At 57.8% G+C, this 13,941-nt stretch overlaps 1 long non-coding RNA gene and 1 gene segment (V, D, J or C); both read right to left on the bottom strand.

Annotated features, from left to right (window-relative positions):
• Nucleotides 1–4,887: 4,887 nt before the first annotated feature.
• LOC136994358 (Ig heavy chain V region 3-like) lies at nt 4,888–5,679 on the bottom strand. The segment is given in 2 exon segments: nt 4,888–5,225; nt 5,622–5,679. Coding segments are annotated over 2 exon segments (396 nt in total).
• Nucleotides 5,680–12,045: 6,366 nt separating this feature from the next.
• LOC136994412 (uncharacterized) lies at nt 12,046–13,941 on the bottom strand. Its single transcript, XR_010886497.1, has 2 exons — nt 13,014–13,941; nt 12,046–12,566 (listed from the first exon to the last, which is right to left on the bottom strand). It is a non-coding gene; the product is annotated as an uncharacterized lncRNA (long non-coding RNA).

Below are 13,941 nucleotides of genomic sequence, written 5' to 3'. Positions count from 1 at the left end.
CTGCAGCTCCTAGATGCATTGCTGTGGGACTCCCTAAAGAACACGAGGTAGCCACACTTGATTCAGCTCGGGCTTTCCCTGTGAAAATGCTCTCAAGGCTCTTTGTGCTTCTTCCTGACCAGCAACAGCTTCCCTTTTGCTTTGTGTGTGTGAGAGAGACTGAGGAGGAAGCAAGGAGGTAACAGCATGTTCATGGTTTTGGGTGGGCTTGTGAGAGATTCTTGCCCCCTTGCTGGGAAGGCCAGCCCAGACTTGCCTGGAGAAGGCTGGGAAGGGCCTTGTCCTGCAGCCAACCACAGAACAGCCTGTGTGATTTTAACCCCCTCCTTCCATGTCTGCCTTTGCCCTGCCTGCGCTTGAATCCCTCTGCCCTTTGCTTAGTGCTCTGGTGCTGCAGAAATAGGTGGCTGTGTCTGCAGCTGCTGGAGAGAGCAGTTCCAGGGGCAGCTGGTGACTTGGCTTTGGAAGGACGAAGCAAAGTGTTGGAGTCCTGTGAAAGGATACTGCAGCACAGTGTGTTGCAGGTCTTTGCCAGGAGGCTGCTGGCCCCAGTCCCAAGCGTAGCTGCTGTCAGTGAGGGGTATGCCAGAGATGTGGCAGTAAGGGTGAGAGGCTCTGAGACCTTCCCTGCTGTGGGCTCAGAGGCCTCTGTCTGCACCTGAGCAAGAGCACCTGCAGACACAGGAGCCAAGGATGAGCAGCACATGGTGAGAGCTCAAGCAATCACTTGATGTACTCTCACATTTGCCTGGCCTCCTACTTCTCAGCTCCAAGATGCTAACCTTAGAGAGACACATGTTCTCAAAAGCTCTTGCTCCCATTACATTCTCAGATCTGGGAAACAAACATCAAATAATCCCATTCAGAATGGAAGGCTCAGTTTTGTCCTTCCGGGATCTTTTTTCCTAACAAATGCCCTAACTCTGACTCTCCTTCTCTCCCCATGAGCTCCAGAAATGACTTTTTGCACAGGAATGTTGAGGGAGTCTTGTTTTCCTCTTTTGACTGCAGTTGTCCTGCTGGGACCTGAAAGACAAATCTGCAAGTCAAATGAAGGCTGTCTGGGTGATTAGAAAGGAAACCCTCAGCAAACTGAGCAGTGCTGTTAAGAAGGCTTTTGTCTGTGGCATTTAGGGGGTGTTCTTGTTCTGTAAATGCCCAGCGGCTGGTACATGCACATGCTGACATGGCACCGGTCTGTACCCAAACCAGGATGCCCAACACACGGCAGCCCATGTGGCTAGGGCTGCTCTGTATCACTTCTCCTCTGTTTGGCTCTGCCTGCAGAGATGCTCTGCCTGCTTTTTGCCTTGTCTGTGCCCCCGGGACCCCTGCCCAGCCAGCTGGGTGCTGGGCTGCTGCCCACGGCCCGGGTACCCCTCAGCTCTGTACCCCGTGTCGCTCCCTCCAGTCTGGGCTGGGCTCTGACACCCTTAAACGCAAAAGGGAGGAGGGCAGGAAGCTGATATTGTCAGGGCACCCATGAGCATCTCCCACCGTGGTCCTTGCAGGGCGCAATAATAGAGCTCACTGTCAGCCAGGTCCAGCGTGGCCATGCCCAAGGTGCCGGAGCTCTCATCGGCCTGGCCAGAAAACCTCTTGCGGGCAAAAGGGGCTGTGTGGCTGTATGAACCCCCCCGGCCCTTCCTCTGCAGGATGTATTGCAGGGGCCCGCCAGCACGCTGCCGATACCAGGCCACATAAATATAGGAGGAGTTGGAGCTGTAAGTGCATCGGAAGGTCGCTGCATGCCCTGCTCGCCCCCCCACTGCAGACACTGTCGGTTTGATTGCGTCGCCTTGAAATGATCCTGAAAGCAGAGCAGGGCTCTTTACTCACCACTTCACTCCAAGCAGCACAAGGAAAGAGGCCGGGGCGGGAGGGCACGGGGTGATGGAAGCAAGAAATGCTATTTCCAAAACTCAAACACTTTGGAAGCCTGAGGGAAGAAGGGCAGGGAGGGAAGGCCGCAGGCAGCTCAAGTAGCCAGAGGTTGTTTGGGGAGGTGAAATATGCTGAACACCCCTGTCAGACTTGAACACTGCCTTTGCGTTTTGTGAAGAGGAAAAGATTAATCCCAAGAAGGTAGCTCTTTATGGCACCTGTGGGATTGCCCCACGGTGCACTTGGAAAGCCCAGGTCTCCTCGGGAACAGCTCTGAACACTCCAGCAGTTACCTCCCCTCCAGCTCCCACACCCAGGGCCAGAGAGAGGCCCCTGGCCCCTGCCGGAGGTTTGTGTCAGGGTGCAGCCAGGCTTCCTCTTCCCATGCTAATGGCACTGAACTATCAGGTGGAGTCCCAGGGGTGCAGGGCATGCAGGGCCAGGGACGCCTTTGCCCATGGATTGCTCCAGGAGGCAATGGCTCAACCCTCCACCACCGGCATGTACTCGATAAATCAGATTGGAAGGAGGAGACCCACTCCAGGCCAGAACCAAGGGCCTGACAGTATCCCAAGCCCACTGCAGCTTTTAAGGCATCCCCTTTCCACGGACATGGAGAGACAGCACTGTCCCTCTACCCTGGAAAAACCACTGGCCCTGGAAAATCACAAGGCTGCTCTCCTCAGGACTGATCTGGCCGTTTCCTGACATGTCTCGGAACTCCTGAAAGCCTCCCTTTCCCTGCCACAGCACCCAGGCCCCAGCAGGGAAGTTTTCATGGGAGAGCGCACTCCGCATGGGAGCAGGAGGAGTTGGGCCCCACAAGGGGGTCCGGCACCCGCAGGCAGCTCCAGCCTGGTTGGCCCCGCGCTCGCTGCCCTCCCCGGCCACCTCTCACCTGCCAGCATCTCTGCGAAGGACAGAGCCAGGAGCCAAGGCACCATCCTGGGCAGCATCAGGCCCTGCCGGGCCGGGGGCCGCGGCCATAGGCTAGTGCCGAGGGCAAAGCAGCCCCAGCGGGAGGCGGAGAGGAGCAGAGCTGAGCCACCCTCGCCTCTGCTCCTGCCCGCACCAGGATCGCAGCCCCTTGCCGCAGCAGCTCTGCCAACTCTGCCCTCCCCCATCTGACCCGCCCCCCCCCCCACTGTCACAGCCCCTTTTGGGGAGGAGAAGGGGGTCCCAGATCCGGGCCTGGCCGACCCTGGGCAGAGGCATCAGCAGAGAAGGAGCGTGGCGCCCCCAAAAGGACAAGCTTCCTTTCCCTTTTCTTCCAGAACGGCTGTGAGGGTGTCCTGGCTCTGGAGCCCTGCGTAGCCCCTGGAAAGAGGGCTGGGCAATGCCTAGGGAATAGGGAAAAGCTGCTCACCTGCTTGCTGGCCGCTCTGGAAAGGAGAACAGGGGGAGGGGCTGCTGGCCATGGGGGAGCAATGGGGAGGGCCAAGAATGTCTAGGAACAAAGCAGAGACAAGGAGGGCGCTGCTCCGCCTGCAGCCGGCTCGGGGCCTGGGCCACACCAACCTCAAGCAGGCCCCAGTTACAGGCTGTCAGCCCACAACTTTCCCTCACAGGACCCTCCCCATGGTCCACACCCCCCATCTTGCCCTGGCCTCGTTCCCTGTCCTCTGCCCACGGGGTCGAAACACAGAATCACAGAATCACTGAGGTTGGAAGGGACCTCTGGAGATCATCTAGTCCAACCCCCCTGCTCAAGCAGGGTCACCTAGAGCACACTGCACAGGATTGCATCCAGGTGTGTTTTGAATATCTCCAGAGAAGGAGACTCCACAACCTCTCTGGGCAACCTGTTGCAGTGCTCTGTCACCCTCACAGTGAAAAAGTATTTCCTCCTGTTCAGATGGAATTGTCTGTGTTTCAGGTTGTGCCTGTTGCCTTGCGTCCTGTTGCTCGGCACCACTGAAAACACAGTGTGGAGAAAAGACTCCCCCACCATCCCCTTCAGTTCTGATATCCCCCCCTTTAGTATGGACGTGTAAGTGCACAGAAAGGGCTCTGAGCTTTGTTGATGCCTCCCAAGGACCAGGATCTCCTTCACCTCCCAGGACCATGGCCAGGAAGAGACGTAGCAAGAGCAGAACCACCTCACCTCAGCCCACTTCCTTTTCACAGGCAAAGCTGAGAGACAGTACCAGTCCAACCAGGCTGGCCTGAGCAGGGCTCTGCTTCTCTTGGGACAAGTGGTGAGATATAGCAGCCTTGGGAGGTTCCCCTGTGCCCTGCCTGTTCCCCTGCTATGGAGGCCATAAGCCGCACTGAGGTGCCTGATCCGCAGCTGCAAGTGGAACGAGGCTCTTCCCCATGTGCTCTGCAGGGACACATGAGGGTCAGGCCAGCAGGCCTGCGAGCAGTCAGCACAGTTCCACGGGGCCAAGCCGGGTACAGGGCATGCCCAGGTCCCAAGGTGCCAGCGACCCCCATCACGCTGATCTAGGCAGGGCAATAACCCCATGCATCTGGCAACCCACATGATCATGCCTGCTCCACTTTGCCTCTCTCCAGCTCAGCTCTGGCTGCAGTGCTGCTCTGCCCACATTTCCCACCCCATCTGGGCCTCTGTGACCTGCACCCAGCCAAGGTCCGTCCTCAGCACAACCCCGTCCCTTCCTCAAAGCAGGGCGGGACTGTGACAACCAGGAATGCAAAATGGAGGGAGGGAGGGAGGAGTGCAAGAAGTGTAAGAAGCTCAAAATCACACCTGAAAACACAGCAGGGCTGTTCCCACAGGCATCCACTGCAACAAGCACAAAGAAGACGTTTGGGGGGGGGGGGCGTGGAAAGGGGAAAAGCTACAGGAAATGCCCATGTTAGAGCTGAAGCCTGCCCTTGTCTCTGTGGTGTAAGAAAGGAGGGATGTGGGGAAAGGTCCCATTTGCCACACCTGTGGGATTGCCACGCAGTGAGCAGCGATGCCCCCAAACCTGCCTGCCACTCCCCACCCCTCCAGCTCCCTCACTCTGGGCCAGGGCCGCCGGCAGGAGGTTTGTGTCAGGGTGCAGACGGCTTTCCTGTCACTGTGGGAACGGCACAGAAATAGCGCGCCGAGTCCTGTGGGCGCAGGGCACGCAGGGCCAGAGATGCCACAGCCTGTGAATTGTCGCGGGAGACAGTGGCTCGACTCTTCACTGCCGTACCATAACGAATGGAGCTAGAATCACGGAGGATGGTGGCGACCCACTCGAGTGTGGCACCGGCGGCCTGACGGTACCAAAGTAAATCATAGTAGCTGAAGCTGAAGCCGGATCCATGGCAGGAGAGTTGCACGGAGTCCCCAAACTCTCGCAGCCCTCCACCAGCCTCCACCAGCCGCACCTGGGCCTGCACCCCTGTGGACAGAGAGTGCAGGGAGCAAGGCAGTGCATGCACACACACACACAGTGGCAGGCAGTTCACCAGCCGCTCTGGGGTCCCCTTCCTGGGCACATGGAGACCCGGCATCATCCCTCCCTCATCCCTCTACCCTGGGAAACCCACTGGCCCTGGGAAATCCCAAGGCTGCCCTCCTCAGGGCTGAACTTGGCCTTGTCCTGAAATGTCCCCCAGTACTGGAAACCTCCCTCTCCCTGCCACAGAACCTCATCCCCACTGGCAAAGGCAATTTTCATGGCAGACTGCACCTCACGTGGCAGCAGGTAGCAGCTGGCTCCCAGGACGGGGCACAGGCAGCCCAAGCCCCAGACCGCCCGGCCCCGCGCTCGCTGCCCTCCCTGGCTGCCTCTCACCTGCCGGCACCGCTGCCAACGACAAGGCCAGGAGCCAAGGCACCATCCTGGGCGGCATCAGGCCCTGCCTCGGCCCTCTCCTGCACACACCGCCACTGGGGGCCTTCACCGCGGCAGCGCTAAGGACTCTGCCCCCACCGCAGCCCCGTCCCGCCCCTCGCTGTCGCGGTCCCTTTGTGGGAGGAGGAGCGGCGACGCAGGGCCCGGCCGGCGGACGTTCATCGGCAGAGAAGGAGTGCGGCGCCCCCAGAAGGCCGCAGCTCCTTTCCCTTTTTGCCCCGCACGGTGGGACGAGTGTGCGGGCTCCCCAGCCCTGCGTAGCCTCGTAAAGAGGAGCCCTGGGCAATGCCTCAGAGGCCAGAGGGAAAAGCTTCTCTGCCGCTCGGGGGCTGCTCCAGAAAGAAGAGCAGACTGGGGGCTGCAAGCCGTGACGGAGCCCTGGAGACGGTCGTGGATGGCAGCGAGGAGAGCTAAGATGCGGAGTGCCCTGCTCTGCCAGCACACGGGTCAGGGTCTCAGCCAGGCCCAGCTCGGCCGGCCCCAGCACCGGGCTGTCAGCCTCCAGCATCCCCTCCCCTCGCAGGACTGTCCCCATGCCTCACAACCGCATCTTGCCCTAGCTTTGCTCCCGGTCCTCTGGCCATGGGGCTGAGAAACAGCTTTGGAAGTCAGCCTCCAAAAGCCCACGCACCCAACCTGCCCCACAGGGACCCAGAGGAGGTGACATGTTTTCCAAGGCTTCACACGCTGCTCAGCTCTGCCCAGTGTGGGGAGGACTGAGAGAAGTGGGCTCCAGTGTAGGCAGGTGCAGCTTGCCAGAGAAAATTCCCTGTCCTGGACAGGCTGCGAGGAGTCAGCACAGCCCCACAGGGCTGTGCCAGATGCAGGGGCACACTTGATTCCCAGATGCCTGGTGTGCCTGTCCTGCCTGCTTAGGACAGGCAATAACCCCATGCACGCTGTCGACCACACATCCAGGCCAGCGTTGCCTTGCCTCTCCTCAGCTTGGCTCTGTCTGCAGAGCAGCTCTGCCTGCTTCCCCCTCACAATCACCCCTTCTGTGCCCGTGTGACCCCTGTCTGAGCTGACCCAGCCTCCACCCCATGTCCCAGGCACAGCCTAGTCGCCCTCTTGGAGCCCGCCTGGACAGTGAGACCCATGAATCTGGGGGAGGAACGGAAGAAGCCCTGAACCACGTGGCTTTGCTGCGATAGGCACAAGGAAGCTGAGGCTTAGAGGGCAGATGTGGAAAGGGGAAATGTTACGGGAAATGGAAATGTTTACAGTAGATTTGAGACCTGTCCTTGAGTCTGGGGCGTAGCAAAGAGTGATGGAGGGAATAATTCCATTTCCAGGACACCTGGGATCACCTCACAAAGAGCTGTGATAGCCCAGCTCTCCCTGGGAACAGCCCCAAGGCCCGCCCCCAGCACTCGTCTCCCCGCCAGCTCCCACACCTTGGGCCAGGGGCCCTGGCAGGAGGTTTGTATAAGGGTAAAGCTGTGTTTCCTGTCCCTGGGGGAATGCTGGAGAAGGATGCGGTAGAGTCCCAGGGGTGCAGGGTGTGCAAGGCATGCAGTGTTGAGATGCCTCGGCCCATGGATTGTCCCAGGAGGTGGTGGCTCACCCCTCCACCGCTGGCACGTGTTTAATGAATGAGGAATCGTAGCTGGTGTGAGAGACCCACTGGAGGCTTGATCCCAGGGGCCTGCTGACACCAAAGCGCATCGTGGTCCTTGAAGGTGAAGCTGGATGGATGGTAGGAGAGGTGTACAGAGTCCCCAGTTGCTCACAGCCCTCCCTTGGCCTCCACCGGCTGCACCTGAGCCCTCACCCCAGTGGACAGAGAGCTCAGGGAGCAGGGCAGTTCATGCACACAGTAGAGGCGGCTCACCTGCTCAGGCAAAGGTGTCACCTACTCAGGAACAGGGAGAGCCATGGTCCCACCTCTACCATGGCTGCCCTGCTCAGGGCTGACATTGGACCTTTCCAGAAATAATTTCCACCTCTACAAAGACTCTCTCTCCCTGCCACAGGACCCCCCTCCACAGGGGAAAATGCACTCTGCACAGGAGGAGCTGGGCCCTGGCATGGTGGATGGGCACCAATGGGCAGCTGCAGCCCGTCCAGCCCTGGGTTCACTGCTCTCCCTCGCCGGCTCTCGCCTGCCAGCACTGCTGTGGGGGAGAAGGTCAGGAGCCAAGGCACCATCCTGGGTGGCATCAGGACCTGCCAGAGGCAGAGAGGAGCAGAGCCACTCAGCCCCTCTCCTGTCTGCACAGGGATTGTGCCCCTCACCCACTGACCCCAGCTGACCTGCCCCCACTGTCACAGCGCTTTCAGTGGGAGGAGAAGGGGGGGGGGTGCAAGACCAGGCCAGGCCAGTCCAGGCCAGGGGAGGTTCATCAGCAGAGGAGGAGCGTGGCATTCCCAGAAGGCCACAGCTCCTTTCCCTTTTCTCCCAGGATGGCTGTGAGGGCTTACGAGCTCTTTAGCCCCGTGGAGCCTCATAAAGAGGGACCCTAAGCCTCTGAGGCGATAGGGAAAAGGTGCCTGCCTGCCTAGTGGCAGCTCTGAAACAGAGAGCGGGGTGAGGGGCTGTGAGCTGTGAGGGAGTCATGGAAATGGGCTAGGGTGGCCAGGAGACATGGAGCAGAGACTGCTAGGTTGGGGCCTTGGCCAGACCCAGCTTGGGTTGGCGCCAGGGGTGAGCTGTCAACGTACAGTGTCCTCTCGTAGGACCTTCTCCATGCCCTGCACCCCCATCCTGCCCTGGCCTCACTCCCTGTCCCCTGACAACAGGGCCGAGAGACAGAGTGGGGACCACTCCCTCCTACCAAAACCCACTCGACCACATCCCATGCTCTTCCCGACAGCACCCCATGGTTCCTCTACCCTGCACCCTCACTGCACTCCAGCCTGCCTCCTGCTCTCCCCACTCGCACAGGAAATGTAGGGACCTCTCCTAAGCAAGCAGCTTGCTGTCCCCGTGCCTCTCTCCTTGACCTTGCCCTCTCTGGAAGGAATGTGGGGAAATGGAGTGCAGAATTGCTGTCCTTTCTTCCTTCCAGGTTTAAATGAAGTTTCACGGTCTCACAGAACTCTTTCTTTGTATGTGTTAGCTATATTTCATGAGGGATTGGGTTTATTTTGGGCTAGGGGGCTGTATGCATCCCACTGTGTGAGATCTGTTCTTTTTTGACCCTAAGTGTCTGAGAGTGCTGAGAATTGAAGGGAGCCCCACAGTGCTGCTCCTTTTCTCTGTGCGTGGCTGGCCCGCTACGGCCAAAACTTATTTCTGCACAGAGAGGATGGATGGTATTCAGGTGGGCTACACTGGGGCGCAGAAGGTTTCCTGTCACTCCGTGAAGGGTGTAGAAGTAGCAGGCAGAGTTCCAGGGGTGCAGGGCCAGAGAAGCCTCATTCCAGGAACCGCACCCAGTGCAGGAGGAGCGGGACCGTCCTTGGCACAGTGGGAGTGCAGGGCCCTCGCTACATGTTACACTCCCAGGCTGGCCCTGGGAGCAGCAGATTGGCATCCTTGTGCCCCCACATCTCTTGGCACTGCAGAACTGCTGTTCCCAGATAGGACCCCTGAGCTTGGCCCCTCTTGGCTGGGATATCGCAGGCAGAGCCTCCCCTATGCCATTCCCTCCACCCTGTGCAGGCATCCTCTCCTCTGTGCACTCATCCTGCTTGGGAAGGAGCCAGAGCTTCTACTGGGACCTTTCCAACTGCAGGCCAGGACACCGGCCAGGACCAAGCCCTGCCACCATGGCGGGATCCCAGCTGCTGCCACCATTGGGGGAGAGTCATTACCCACTCACCGCTCACAGCATCCCCTCCCAGGACCCTCCCCATGCCCCGCACTCTCATTTTACCCTGCCCTCACTCCCTGTCCCCCGCACACAAGGCTGACATGGGGAGGAGCGTGGAGGAATGAACACCCCCACACCTTTTCTCTGTGACAAAGGCCCCCCAGGATTCCCCAGGCAGCCAAGACTCCATGGGGCTAATGGGCACCGGGAGCAGGTCCTTGCTTGGTGCTGCAAGATGGTGCAGGCTTGAGCGGTGTCCTGGCTCCAACTCCACTCACCCCACCCCCCAGCTCACCCCACACAACTCCTGCGAGGCTCAGTGGGGGACAACATTGTGGGATATCCTCTGAAGAAAGCGGAGACTGTCTTCTGTGCGCTCACCATGCTTGGGAGGGACCCAAAAGAACTTCTGTGCCTGCAGGCCAATACACCCACTGGGACCAAGATGTGCCACGGTGTCATGGTCCTGGCTGGTGTCATCTTTTCAGCAGTGCTGCCAACCCTGCAAGCTCCTGTACGCTCCCTCTTCCCCTGGGTGCTCCAGCCTAGTCCCTTGGGTAGGAGGTGGGAAATGGAGGTTCAGAGGGCAAAGGGGAGGCAGGAGCCCACTGGAGCTAGGCGCTTGAGGCTGAAAAGAAAAGGGGCGACGTCAGGCCATATTGTGAAAGCTAGGACAGTTGCAAGATGCCTTTTCAATCCTTCAGGGAAGGTCCTCAGTGTAAACATCAAATAATTCATTCAGAATGGAAGGCTCAGTTTTGTCCTTCCAGGATCATTTTTCATGACAAATGCCCTAACTCTTTGTTTTCTCTGCGGCATTTAAGGTGTGTTGCTGTTTTGTAAACACACAGCACCTGGCACATGCACATGCTCAACATGGCACCAGTATGTACCCAAAGCAGGAGGCTGGCTTTGGGAGGGTGGGGAGGAGGATGCATCCCCTTTAGGCCAGTTGATCTCCAGTGTGCCCTGTTCCTTCCTGGAGGCCGAAGAGCCTGAGAGCTGGCCATGGCTGTTCCTGGGAAGAGGGTCCCTGGAGACAGTGGAGGGCAGGGAGTGTGAGGAGTAGATTTGGGAAGTGGGATCCCCCCCACGATGTGCAGCGATGGCCCATCCCTCCCTGGGAGCTGCCCTGAACCCCTCCTGGCAGTCGCCTCCCCTCCAGCTCCTGCACCATGGATCAGCAGCCCCAGCAGGATGTTTGTGTCAGTCAGGGTGCATCCAGGTCTCCTGTCCCCATGGGAATGAATGGTCCACAAGTACTGAGCTGAGTGCCAGGGATGCAGAGTGCGCAGGACCAGAGTCTGCTGAGCCCAGGGTTTGTCCCAGCAGGTGGTGGCTTGACCCTCCACAGTGGCCCCATACTTCTTCATATTACCTGATTGGCTGCTGATGTATGAGGCCCAGCTGGATCCATGGCAGAAGAGGTGCTCAGAGTCCCCAGGCACTCAGAACGCTCCAGCAGCCACCACTAGCTGCATGCAGGCCCACACCCCTGCAGACAGCGAGTGCAAAGAGCAAAGCAATGCATGCACAGGGCGAGAGGTAGTTCACCTGCCACAGTGGGGTCCGCTTGCCAGGGACATGGAGAACCAGCATCATCCCTCCACCTGGGGAAGCTCACTGGCCCCAGAAAATGACTCCCTCCTTGCGGCTGATCTTGGCCCTCTCCTGAAATGTCTCTGAAATCCTGAAAGCCTCCATCTCCCTGCCACAGCACCCGCTCCCCTGTGGGGAAGGCGATTTGCATGGGGGAGTGCGCCCAGTGTGGAAGCAGAAAGAGCTGGACCCCAAGATGACTTTAATTCTCTCTTGCTGTCCCCAGTCCTGCTCTGCCAGTAACTGTCCTCTTTAATGAAATATTATGGGGGCTCTCGCATGATGTCACTTTGCTCCGCTAGTCTGGTCTTGTGCTCTCCTACTCCTCTCGACCTGACACAGCCCAAAGCAAACCTGCCCCATTAATACCATCAATCCCCTCAAGAATGTCAGTGACAGAGGAAGGGGCATGCTTGATGTATGCAGCCCGGTTCCACCACTGTATCCCCACCACAGCACCTAAAGCCCAGCCTTGTCTTCAGGTCAAAGAAAACACACCAGGAGTGGACCCCGCACCCTGCTCAAGCCCCATGCACCGTGGTTCCAGCGCCAGGGGTCCAATCCTGCTGTTCCCTAGAGACATAAGGTGATGCCCTGGGTGTCAGGGAATGCAGCTGCATGGAGAAGGGGTTGCTGGGGACGTCTCTGGTGATGCTGATCGTCTTTTGGAAGCATGGGGCACAGTCTGTTTGCACACCTCCAAAAACTGCAGCCATCCACTCCTGGCTCTCTCCTGCTTTCTGCTTGTGCCAGTGCCCCACCAACATACCAGTGGACAGGGACACCCCAATCACAGCACACCTGAGGAGAAAGACTCTGAGCCCCTGCCCTATGCAGGGTCCAAAACTCACAAGCCTCAGCTGGGAACATGTGCCTGGAAATGAGCATGAGAAGAAGCAGCAAATGAGCAAAAGCTGTGATGAGGGCAGAGAAGGCCCCCACTCTTGGGGAAACTAGTATTTCCAGGTGCCTGCTCCTACAAGGAACCAGAACAAACACCAGGAGAAAACAGCTAATCACTTCTGTGTCTTTGCAGGAACAGAGCTCTCACAAACACAGTAACACCCAATACAGTTAAAAACACAGCAGCAATGCTCTTATACTTGCCCACTTGGGAGCAGGACTAGAGCAACGAGGAAAAGCTGGGACAGGCTGGAGAGGAGGCCCCAGGAATGTGCATTCCACCCCACTGCTGCTTAGGTTCCCAGGAGTGCTCTCATCTGGATCATAGATCCTCTCACAGAGCTGCAGGTAACAGAGCTAACACAGCACAGGTGATAGAGAGAGCCAACAGATGCAACAGTTTTGCAGCAGTAGGTGCAGAAGGGCACAAAGAAGGCATCCTCATCTCAGTCCAGACCAGCATTCATGGCCTCAGGTATGGTGGTGAAGCACCACAGAGCACTTTCCCCAGGGCCTGTTGGAGCAGCTGTCCCTGTCATGTCAGAGGCTTTGGTGCAGACAGAGCTTCTGATGGAGGACACAGCTCTGCAAGTCTTGGGCTGCAGGGAGTGCCTGGGGCCTCACCCTGAGGAGAAAGGAGGGGGGAAAAAAAAGTAGAAAAACTCTACTACTTGCAGTGATGTAGTTCAGAGAGCACCTTTATTCTCACTCTCACACCCACCCTGCAGCAGCTGCAGGGGAAGCATGTCTGATGCACAGATCAGGCTGAGGCTTCCCTGATTACCATAAGTAAATGACTTACATACATTTCTTTGGTTGGTATAGTTACTATCTAACACTCCCCTGATTGGCTGTATATACAAGGCAGAGAACAAAGAGAATGGAAGTCTTCACTAGCAAACTCTGCAACTGCTAACCGGCTTTATGCAGTTTGAATTCCTGGCAAGCCAGGCAGGAGTTGGAGCATTTTGTACAGAGCTCAAGGTTTCTTTCTTTGCTCTATCTTAAGATAGTAATTAGTAAAACAAAAAAAATGAAGTTAGTCTTGCCACTATTGTTGATTGTCTTTTACCTCCACAGCTGAGAGATGGAGTGGACTGATACTGAACACTTGGTTGCCCAGCTGGTGTTGGCAACAGGGTTCTGGCCTTTGGGGAATGTGCTCTGGGACAAACTCAGACTTCTCCTTGGCTCCTGATGAGCTCCATAAGCAGGAATGTTCCTCCTGCAAGGGAAAGTTGAGGAAGTCTCAGTTTCATCTTTTGGCTGCAAGTTTCAGTGCTGGAACTCGAGAAAAAAAAAAAAAAATCCTGCAAAGTGAGAGGAAGGTTATATGGGTGAGTAGAAAGGAAGACCGCAGAGGACTGAGGAGCAGCGTTCAGCATGGTTCTGTCTGCTGCACTGTGGACCAGTGCCTGCTGGTACCAGCACCTGTGCAAGTTCTGGAAAGGGACTCGAATCCATGGCAGGAGAGGTGCATGAAATCCCTAGGGCTTCTCAGCTCTGGGGGCAGACGGCAACACGGAACTCCCGGGCACCTTCCACTAGCCTCCAGCTGACCATGCAACTCTCCCAGGGAGGCTGCCAACCAGAGGTGGATGTCCTGGCATAAGCTGCTCCTCTCTCTGTGGGGGGACAGCACACTAGAAGGAGATGAGGGGCCCTGGGAGGAGGTTTTTGTTAGTGCTCAGACAGGTGTCCTGCTCCCATGGGAATGGCACAGAAGTGGCAGACACAGTCCCTGGGGAGAAGAGCGAGCAGGGCAAAAGACCGGTTGGCTGGGAACTGTCCTTGGAGGCAGAGGCTCACCCCTCCTGTGCTGCCCTGCACCAGATGCAGGAAGAATCGTAGCTGATGAAGGAGACCTATGCGATCCTGGCCTGGGCACCTGAGGGTACCTCCAGATATTGCAGACATCCACTACTGGATCCCTCCAGGATTCCACTTCTACCAGGGCGCCACAAAACCACCAGCTGAGAGGGACTCACCACAGGCAGCGC

Source organism: Apteryx mantelli, chromosome 28, assembly GCF_036417845.1.
Source record: "Apteryx mantelli isolate bAptMan1 chromosome 28, bAptMan1.hap1, whole genome shotgun sequence".
NCBI classification, from domain to species: domain Eukaryota; kingdom Metazoa; phylum Chordata; class Aves; order Apterygiformes; family Apterygidae; genus Apteryx; species Apteryx mantelli.
Note: the sequence above shows the minus strand (reverse complement) of the source record. Positions and strands in the feature narration are given on the sequence as shown.